General features: G+C 36.6%; 1 protein-coding gene across 1 annotated transcript in view; it reads right to left on the minus strand.

The window, feature by feature from the left end:
- The window catches only part of KMO (kynurenine 3-monooxygenase), a 60821-nt gene extending 56495 nt beyond the window's left edge, over nt 1-4326 (minus strand). The window contains exon 1 of the mRNA XM_069064477.1: nt 3986-4326. Within this exon, the coding sequence (XP_068920578.1) occupies nt 3986-4039 (54 nt within the window). The 5' untranslated portion in view covers nt 4040-4326. The remainder of the gene's footprint in view (nt 1-3985) is intronic.
- Between the last annotated feature and the right edge of the window lie 6847 nt (nt 4327-11173).

Consider the following 11173-nt stretch of genomic DNA (forward strand, 5'->3'; position numbering starts at 1 on the left):
TTCTGGCCTCAGATACTTAACACCCACACAAAATAACTGGCCTTATAACCTTGGGCAAGTTACTTAAAAAAAAAAGAAGTGTTGACCTGAAAGTTTGGTTAAAGGAGGTAAACACATAAATATATAAATTCATATTGTTTATTCCCTTAAAGCTATCAGATATGTGCTACACGGTAGCCAAAACATAAATTCCAACTGTCAGATACAAGAATGACAAGATTTAAATATTGTTTTAAAACAATTCCAACTCAGGATCTCTATTTGATTTGATCATTCAAATTTATGATCTCCATATATGTTTAACCATATTATGAGAAAAATAATTTTCTTAATTGAATAGTTGGTAAATACAATGAGATAAGAGAGTTGGTTGGCAAAGAGTCAATTGAAATTACAACCCCAGATATCTGTGTTTTCTTTACCATTAACATGCCATAAACATAGCATTTCCATAAAATATTAAGATAAGAAAAAGTTCCATTATTCAAAGTAGTATCTGCTTAAGGCACCCTTTCCTTGGTAGTCATTAACAGAAGAATGCTCTGGTCTGATCCCTCTGGCTTTCTTGACACAGAAGGCATTCTCTGAGTTTACTCTGATCTGTTAGGCCGAGGTGCTTCTTTTGATTGACTAGTTCAGGCTCTGGCCTTTATTGAGGTTCAAAAATGATATTAAATGATTATCAGAAGCAATATGTACAATACAAAATATGTACAAGTAAATACAAAATTATTTCAAAGAGAAGAAAACTGAAAATTCAGAGGAAGAAGGGGAGGTTGAGGACAGGTTTCATGTAGGAGGTGGTACTGGATGTAGCCAGTCTCCCAGCACTAAAGGGATATCTTTTTGAAACAATTCTACTGAGATAAATGAGTTTGGAGAAATGGAAGACATTTATGCAGCTGCAGATGATAAAGTGAAGTGAGAGTAATGTCTAAATAGCAAAGAGAGAAAAACAATGTTTTCAAGAGTCAAAAAATATGACTTTGTAACTAATATGAGATTCAACTGCAAACTTCCAAAAGGCAAAAGCAGTAGTATATGAATTAGGATGACTAAGGTCTTTTTGAGCAGAGTTTGGGTTTCTTGCAGATATCTAAGAGACAGTCATTAAAAATAGAGTTTGAGGGACAGCTAGGTGGCCCAGTGAATAGAGCACCAGTCCTGGAGTCAGAAGGACCCGAGTTCAAATGCAGCCTCAGACTCAACACAAAACCTAGCTGTGTGACCTTGGGCAAGTCACTTAAGCCCAATTGCCCTACCTTCCCCCCTCCAAAAAAGCAAAAAAAAAAATAGAGTTTGAACAACTTCAGCTGTGATTCAAAGGTCAACCTTTGGACTAGATCATTCATTGATCTTTTCAGCAGATCCTCATACTAACAAGTAATCATTTTAGTAGCAGCATCTTTTGTTACAATGGAAAACAACACATACACATACATGCATACATGCAAAGACAAAGAATTTCAATGTACCTAAAAGATATGATTCCCTCAATTTTCCTGCTCTATCAAGATTACAAAACAAACCAACCAGGTAGTCAGGCAAATTCCTAAGGTATCAAATGACTAGGGTGAATTTCTAGACTGGAGTTCTTAACTTTTTTGTGTCATAGACCCCTTTGATAGTCTAGTGGTGCCAAATACCACTGTGGTTCCTTGCCTACAATCATCATTGAAGGGAATACTAAGTTTAAGTTAGACGTTAATAAAAATTAAAATGTAATTTTTCTTCTCATCCTAATTTATGGACTCTCTGAAATTTGTCTTCAGTCAAGACCACATCTACATTTCCTCTATTTAATGTATCATAATTTAATGTACTACATTTCCCCTTATTTAACTTGGAAAAAAATATAGGATAATGTCCAAGACACTAGAGAGTTGGATCAACAAAGTGCTAGCCTTATGGGACACTCTGGGGCTACCACTAATGATTTCACTCTATCTAGGAGAGTGTCACTTGGCTTTAAATGGTCACCTTCCAAATCTAAATCAAAAGAGTAATACCTAATTTCTCTTTGAGGTCTAATGTTGTCATTATGGACTCTGCACTAATTTCTTTTTAATTCTTTATGAGCATCAAAATTAATGATACCAACCATTCCTCTAGATTCATCCCACATGCTACCACTTCCATAAAATTTTCCCCATTTTCTCTAAGCCAGGAGTGATTTTGTTAAGTACAGGAAGGCACTAAGTGCATTAAGGGAGCTTTTTGCAAAAGATGAAGCCTTAGCTGAGACTTAAAGGAAGCTAGGATTTGGAGATGAGGAGGGAAAGAGTTCCAGGGAGGGGGCACAGTAAGTGAAAATGTCTAGAGTCAAGAGATTGAGTGTCATGTGGAAAGGACAGCAAGGAGGCCAATACCACTGGATTGCTGAATATAATGCAAAGTGGGAAGCAGGGAGTGCAATGTGTAATTAGACTGGAAATGTAGAAAGGGCACAGATTATAGAGGACTTTAAAAGCCAAATAGAGCATTTTATATTCCATCCTGGAGGTAACAGGGAGCCATTTGATTTGAGTGAATGGGATGGGGTGGAGGTGGGGCGGAGAGAGTGACAGGGTCAGACTTATGCTTTAGGTCGATCACTTTGACAGCTCAGTGGAGGCTAGAAGTACAGAAAGACTTGAAGCAGGGAAACCAACCAACCAGTATTTTAGTAACCAAACAAAACAGAGCAATTCACATAGGATTTATACACTTTGAAGCATAGAGATGTGTTCAGTCTTTACTACTTATGCCCAAGGGCCTCCCAATAAATAGTGCTATGAACCCTGTTAGTTGTTATAACTTCAACAGTTTATAATTATAACATTATAATATTTCTTTCACCTATAATTCACCTGGCCAAGTCACTTAACCAGTATTTGCCTTAATCCACTGGAGAAGGAAACGGCAAATTACTCTAGTACCTTTGCTAAGAAAACCCCATAATGGGGTCATGCAGAGTCAGACACAACTGAACAACAGCAATAGTATACAAAAGCCTGTGTTTGGAGATGGGCTAGGGCTTGAGGGGGGCAGCAAATACAAAATTTAAGTAAAAGACAAACATCAAGACACAAACCCAGATAACTACAATCCTATAACTCTCAAACTTGAGAAGTGCACTAGACAGATGAAAAATAAGGTACTCTGCAAAGTCCCAGAGAAGAGTTCATTGTTGAGATAACAAGTTTTCTTATAGTATTGTCTGATTCATTCAAAAAACATTTAGTAAGTGCCTACTATGAACAAGACACAGTGATAGGAAGTCAGACTAATATTAGAAAGAGACATCCTAATGTACTTGTTAACTAAATGAACTTATTTCACAAGGGCTTATTTCAAATGAAACAAACAAATTTTAAAGTTTCACCCCCCTACTGGGCTCCCACTGAGTATTTTGAATTGAATGAGTCAGTTTATGAATTTAGAAGATATAGGCTGTATTCCTATAGATGAGAAGTTCAAGTGTTTTGAATAAATATGTCAATCAGCTTTACCTAACAATCATCTAATCTTATTTTTAAAAAATAAAGTTTTTGTGGTTTATTAGTTGATTGAGATCGGCCAATCTGACAATTCTGTATAGACACCATTATAGTGTTGAGTTATTTTTAGTTTTAAATGTAAAACTGTGTAAACCACACATGCATAGACCCTAAATCCATGTGGAAAATAAAATTTAAGGCAAAAATTAGATGTTCTGTAGTATTAATTGCCAAAAACAAAAGGAAACAGTCTAAAGTCTTCGGGGAATTCTAAACCAAAATGTCAAAAGAATAGAGAGGGAGAAAAAAAAGATCATCTTTAAATAAAAGTATTATACAATAATGCATTATTTCCAAGTAGCTAAAAATCAAAACTAGTAGTACCACTTATATTTATAAAATAAAATCACCTCAACAAAAATACACAAGTTTCTTTAAGTTTACAATAATGATGATGATGATAAAGGCATAAAAAGTAAAACATAAAAGTAGATCTAAAGTCTTACCAATCCTCCACCAATGACAACCACTTTCTTCTTTTTGCTGTTAGTTGAATCCATAATTACAGAAGTATTTTTCACAGTGGTTCTTCTTAAATCTCTTTTTCATTCAACAGGGAGACTGTTTTTCCTACTCACTTATTTCCTCAGCTTTTATATTAATGAAAGCCTTGAAGCATTTACCAGCAGTTCTAAACTCAGGTTAAGTTGGCTTCCTGTCAAGCACTGATGTCCCTTGAACTAATCCGATAGTGTTTAACTCTATCATTTCCCCATCCAGAATCACTCTAGTTCAGGAAACAAGAAAATGCCTTCCTAACACAACTAAGCAAAGCTCAAAAAGTTTAGATTTACATAAAAGCTGACTTCCTATAGGTAATGCACATACTTTCAACACAAAACCATATGACAGTGGTTTTTCTAAAAGGAAATTTTCTTAGTTTCAGTTTTATTCATAATTAGTCATTCTAACTTACTGAGGAACTTTCAAATGACGTTTAACATACAAAAGTTTAAACAGAATTAGTTTTCTTCCACTGGGGACACAGCATGGTAGTTCTCTATCTTCACTAAGTTTTACATGCTATCCTCCTTAAATAAGTATTTAGGCAATCACAATTTATGACAACATTTTTCAACCCCATCTGTATAGATTTAGGTGCTGTTAACCTGTCACCCTCAGGTTTTTTTTTCTGTAAAATGGAAATAATATTAATTACCTCACAGATTTGTAGTGAGGATAAAATAAGATAAGAAATGTAAATTGTTTCTCAAGTATTAAAATTATATATATGTATATATATGCTAATTATTATTATAATCAGCTCAAATGTCTTAGAACTACAAAAACAGACACAATATATATTAGAGGTATGTGCACCAGCGAGTCCAAAAACATCTGATACATCACCACATACAGCATAAAAACGTTTTCACCATTCCTTAAAATCAGAAAATTATTGAAATAGATCACTGTTTTAGAAAAAAAAGTTTTGAATTAAGAAATTATGGTGAAGTGGGAAAGAAATAGTAAAGTGAGAGGTCAAAGATTCTAGCTCTATTGGTAACTAGTTATATGATGTCACAAATCATTTAACTTCTCAGTACTTCAGTTTCCTCACTTGCAAGCTGAAGAGCATTAGACTCTATCATTTCTATGGTCTCTTCTAGTTCAAAGTTCTATAACTCTAAATATTATACCTAGGATTGATAGACACTTAAATATATATATGTACATATGTATATAATTTATTTCATTAAATATTTCTAAATGTATGTAAAAACAATTTTAACAGTTTTCAATTTTTTTAGTTCTAATTCTCTCCTTCCCTCCCACCCCTGCCCCACCTTTGAGAAGACAAGCAATTATCAATTATACATGTGAAGTCATGCAAAATGTATTTCCATATTAGCCATGTTGCAAAAGAAAACATACACATACAAAAACAAGAAAAAGAAAGTAAAAAAAGTATGCTTTATTATATTCTCCTCAGAGTTCATTAGTTCTCTTTCTCTGGAGGTACATTTTATATCATAAGCCCTTCAGAATTGTCTTAGATCTTTCTATTGCTGAAAATATCTACCTCTTTCACAGTTTATCTTTGTCATGATATTGCTGTTATTGTGTACAATGTTCTCCTGGTTCTGCTCCCTTCAGTTTGCATCAGTTCATATAAATCTTCCCTTTTTCTCCCCTGAAATCATTCTGCTAATCATTTCTTAAAGAACAACAGTACCTCATCACAATCATATACCACAACTTATTCAGCCTTTCCCCAGTTGATGGACATAACCTTAATTTCCAATTCTTTACCACCAAAAAGAGTTATTATAAATTTTTGTTTGTGCAAGTAGGTCTTTTCTCCTTTTCTTTGATCTTTTCAGGATGCAGATTTAGTAGCAGTATTGCTAGGCCAAAGAATATGCACAGTTTTATACACCTATGGGCATAGTTCCAAATTATTTTCCAGAATGGTTGCATCAGTTCACAACTCCGCCAACAATGCATTAGTGTCCCAATTTTTCTATAACCCTTCCAACATTTGTTATTTTCTTTTTCTGTCCTGTTAGCCAATCTCATAGGTGTGAAGTGGTGTGTCAAGAGTTTTTAAATTCGAATTTCTCTAATTGGTCATGATTTAGAGCATTTTTTCATGGAGGCATAGATACTTTCATTCTATCATCAATTAAGCAAGCATTTATTAAACATTTGTTGCTTTCCCCAGAAGCCCTAAATCTATTTTTTATGATGTGTGCTAGCTATTCTTGAACAGTTATATTGAAATTAGAAGATCTGAGATAGAGTCCAGAATGTATCCCTTGCTAGCTATATGACCTTGATAAAGTCCAGGGACATCTCTAAGCCTCACTTTTTTTTCACATCTAAAATAGGGATTTCCACTACTTGACTCACAGAGTCATTATAGAAGTTCAATTATTATTATAATTATTAATAATAGCGATGCTGCTAGCAAAACAAACAAAAATCACCAAAAGATTTTTCCCTTGGGGATTTCATAATTCAGTTAGGGAGACAATATACACATACAAGCATAAGATCAGCTCGATGAAATATGAGTCAAAAGGACTACAGTGTAAAAAAAAGACATTCTGAATTTTATTTTAATGGATCCACACTTAAACTACTTTTTCTTCAGTCTGTCCTTAATCCCTCTGTAACTAAGCAGGCAGTCTTAGAGAGTTGCTGTGGCTAAAAAAATCATTAGCCTCTGCCATACCACAATGAGATATTATAGTGAGAATTTAGTGATAGATTCTGTATTTTAATTTAAGAAATTATCCTTTCCTTTATTAACTACTTAATGAAGATGCAAAAAATTAGAAAGTACAGTATGTGCCAGGATAAAGAGCTAAAAGTCATTCAATAGTGACCCCTTGTGGTTGCTTGGTGGTAGAATTCTCTACAAATTTTATTTCGATTGGCTACACAGGTGTTATAATTTCAACTCAACAGATTTTTATGAAGTACTTTTTTTTTTCACAATATTAAGCAAAGAATTTGGCTTAGCCCTAGAGAATAGAAAGACAAAATGAGACAAACCTGGCTGTCAAGGAACTTATTATCTAATTGAGGTGAGGTAGTTGCATGCAAATAACTATGATTGTGATTTTTGTTGTTCAGTTATGTCTGACTCTTCATAATTCCATTTGGGATTTTCTTGGCAGAGACATTTTACAGATAAGTAAACTAAGGCAAATTGGATTAAGTAACTTGCCCGAGGTCACACACTTAGTAAGTGTCTGAGGCCAAATTTGAACTCAGATCTTCCTGACTCTAGGTCTGGTGTTCTATCCACTGCACCACCTAATTGTCCTGCATAATATATGTTAGAGTATAATATAAGGGCTATAAGAAACAAGGAAGTAGAAACCACTCTTAGCTGGGAAGTTCAGAGAAACCTTTATTAAAGAAGTGGCATGCAAGTTGGGCCTTAAATATGGGAATGGCCTGGCAAAAGAAGTAGTGAGGGCAGTGCTAGGCATAGGAGATGATGGCATGAGTTAAGACATTGGAACAGAGGAGGTCAGGATGAGGAGTGATGGTGGAGAGTCATATAATTTGGCTACCACAGGGAGTAAGGAGATGAGATTAGTAAGAGATCAGCCTGTATACAGTCTATATACAAGCTAGACGCAGTGTGACAGACTAGATTGTCTTAAATTCCAGGCTACAGGAATTATGCTTTACTTGGTTGGCAGTAGGGCACCATTTTTTGAACAGAGGAATGCTACAATCAGCTTGGTGCACTGGGAGGATTACCTTAAAAGCAGACAGACATGTCAGGAGGACTTCAACAAGAGTACAAGCAAAAGATGATAAGGGATTGAACTATGGTGGTGGCAGTGGAAGTGAAAAGTATATGCGATGTGACTTTAAAGAATCAAAGAGTCAGAAGAAATCCTAGTTCTTTCTATACGTGAATGATAATCCCCTCTACAACACACCCCCAAAGGCATCTTCTGGTCATCCATACTTGAAAACCTGTAGTGAAGAATGGAAAACGGCTTCTCCCCAGGCAGCTCCTTCCACTTCAGGATGGCCTTAATAATAGCTGGCAATTAGAAAGAGCTTTCAGGTTGGCAAAGCACTTTACATATGTTATCATATTTGATCACAATGACACAGTGAAGGAAATATTCTTAAGTATTTTTATATATACACTTTACAAGTGAGTAAACTGAGACTCAAAAAAAAAAGAGTTTATATCTGGCTTTGAATACGTACTGTGTGACCCTGTGCACACTCTGTCTGCTTCAGTCTTTCAATGGAAAATGAGAGCAAAAATAGCACCAACTTCACAGGCTTATTGTGGGGACAAATGAGATAACATTTGTAAAGGATTTAGCACAATGCCTGGCATATAGCAGGCACTCAATAAATGCTTATTTTATTCCTCCTTTCCTTCTTCCCTTCCATAGTCACACAAGTAAAAATCAGCGTTTTCAAACCTAGTCTACTAAGTGCAAGTCCAAGCTGCTCTATACTACACTGGGCTGCCTTTCTCATTGTTATATCATCCCCCTGGAGCAGGCTCAGTGAGGATTCTGATCAAACACATGGAGATTTGGGGTGGGCCTGCTTCTGGGCATTTATGATAGCTCAGGAGTTAGTTCCTACTGTTTCATTGGTTGCTAGACTGGGAACCTGTGGATATCCCGAAGAAGTAATTTCCAGACTTCCAAGGGAAATTCTCTCCCTTTCTACCAGTCTCAAAGTGAGCTTCAGGGGATCAGATGGAACGACTGCATCCTTCTCCCACGCATCTGCAAGCTGTCAGTTTTATGGCTTCCTAGGCAAGCCTGGGCCTGGAATGAGGCTGGCTCATGTTTGGCTTTTTTCCTTTGGTACACAGCCCCCTGAGACTTCCAAAAGTGCCTGACATCTCCTTCCTGGGCACCAAAGCAACAGGCTAGTGGTTTCTGGAACAACAGCAGTAGAAGCAGACTGGCCAAAACGAAAATGTCACCCAGAGAGGAAGGGAAAGAGAGAGAGAGCCTAGAGGAAAATACCCAATTGACACTGATTGCCAATGGAGATGCTCAGTGGAATTAAATGGGGAAAAAATTGATTAGTAAATTAGCAGCCCTCAAAAAAAAAACCTGTTTGCAAATGCCTCAATGTAATTTAAATACTAACTTCTCGATTCATGATACACATAGTGATAAGTTACTATCTTCTGTTCTAGTTTTTCTATGATTCTTACTCAGCATTCCCCTTCCTGTTCAGGAATAAAACTACCTGTTCCAGAACTGATTCATGTTTGTACCCTGAGTCCCATTTTTAAAATATCTTCTTGCTGCAGAGAACCCTCAAACTAGAGCCAAATCCATAATTGTTCCTGGGGAACCTGAGGGATGTGTGTGTGTGTGTGTGTGTGTGTGTGTGTGTGTGTGTGTGTAAACTCTGAAGAATTATATTATTAGTAAGTATTCAAAATACATTAGAGGAGGAGAGACCAGATTCCAAGAAGTTGTTAGGAAGTGGGCATAGTAGTCTTAGAATGATGTGATGAGGACCTAGAGTAGGGTAGGTGGATGTTTAGTGAGAAACAAATGTATAGGACCAAATATTGAGAGCTGACCTTAGAGGCCATGTAGCCTCCACTTACACTTGAGGGCCACTTACACCCTCAAAGCTTTGGACAAACATAGATAGGGTCTGACCCAAAAGGCTGACTCAAAAAAGGTAATTTTCTCTTTTGTCTTGCTATGCTTCCATATGGAATTTATTATGGCAAAATCTCTACATAAAACTTAGGTATAGCTAAGGTTTTCCCCAATGTGAACAAAAACAGTTCCTAGCACTTAAGGTAATGGATGCATATTCAGTAGGACAGTATCTCACCCCATAGAAAATGCAAAAGACACAAAGGATTCACAGGGGCTCATAAGAAGATCCAGAAAACACAGATAACTCAAATATCACTAAAATATATGTAACCCAAGGCAATCATCATATTTGGAGACTTGAACAAGAAATGCCCTTTCACAGTGGACTCGTACTGTCCAAATCTCTTACTATTTAGGGAGAGTGTTGAGAAGGAGATAACAAGGTCCAGGGCCCCTGTTTTTTCAAGTCATGGGTACTCTTCACTGATCTGCACAAAGAATACTTTGTGCAGAAGGAATAAAAGCATACTTCCTTGGAGGAGGAGAGACCAGACTCCAAGAAGTTGTTAGGAAGCTGGCATAGTAGTCTTAGAATGATGTGATGAGGACCTAGAGTAAGGTAGGTGGATGCTTAATTCCTTTTTTTGAAGGAAATTCCCTTCTCTCTCAAGAAGGTCAGGTCTTTGAATTACTGAATCTGAGGTTTGAGCTATAACACAATCCCCCCAAAACTGGTGCTACTCAGGAAATCTCTGCATTCTGGCTAAAAGGTCAGATTCTGGGTTGACCCTAACAAGGAGATCAAAGTGCTCCCTCTTCCCCCTCTACATAGGAAGTTAGGGATCAAGGACATTGTCTATAAGCTCCCCTTGCAGGCTGAGTGGACACATTTGACTCCTTCTGCCATGTGCTTCTATGGGAATTAGATCAGTGCTCCAGTTGGTACCATAACTTGAGCTGGGAATATCACATGTAAGAATATTTCTACCTCTGCCATAGACTTGTGTCATAAATTGATATCAGTTGCTCTTGGGGGATGAAGCAAGAGAAAAATCTAGAGCAGGATATTGTTCTTCCTTATAAGCTAGTGCAAAGGGGCGGTTCCTATAAAAAGAGTCTATGCTCCTGGATCTCTGCAGCCAACCTTTGGGGGAAGCCCCAGTCACTGGATACCAACCAGGAGCTAACAATTATTTTCTTAAGATGCTGAACCACACTTCAATAATCTCTAAGAAAAGAGTTATGCCCATATTAATCAAGGAAACCTCCTACAGACAAAGAAACTGAGTACCAGAGGAGATAAGGGTCTTGCCTATAGTCACACTAGTAAAGTCAGGCTTTGAACCAAGGTCCTTTGACTTTAAATCTAGTGTTCTTACTTTACCATACTACTGGACTTCATGACTGATTTGATTAGAGAGATGAACTGATGTCCCTAACTATAGGGTCTCCAGCTATAATTTCTAATATGTTATAATAGCCTATTTGCAAATATTTATTTAAAATTTTTGCATCAATGTTCATCAGGATTTTGGTTTATATTCTCTCTGTTTTGTCTCTGGT

Source organism: Petaurus breviceps, unplaced genomic scaffold (assembly GCF_028583685.1).
Source record: "Petaurus breviceps papuanus isolate PSGF00001 unplaced genomic scaffold, PetGlider_PUasm1.0 90633, whole genome shotgun sequence".
NCBI classification, from domain to species: domain Eukaryota; kingdom Metazoa; phylum Chordata; class Mammalia; order Diprotodontia; family Petauridae; genus Petaurus; species Petaurus breviceps.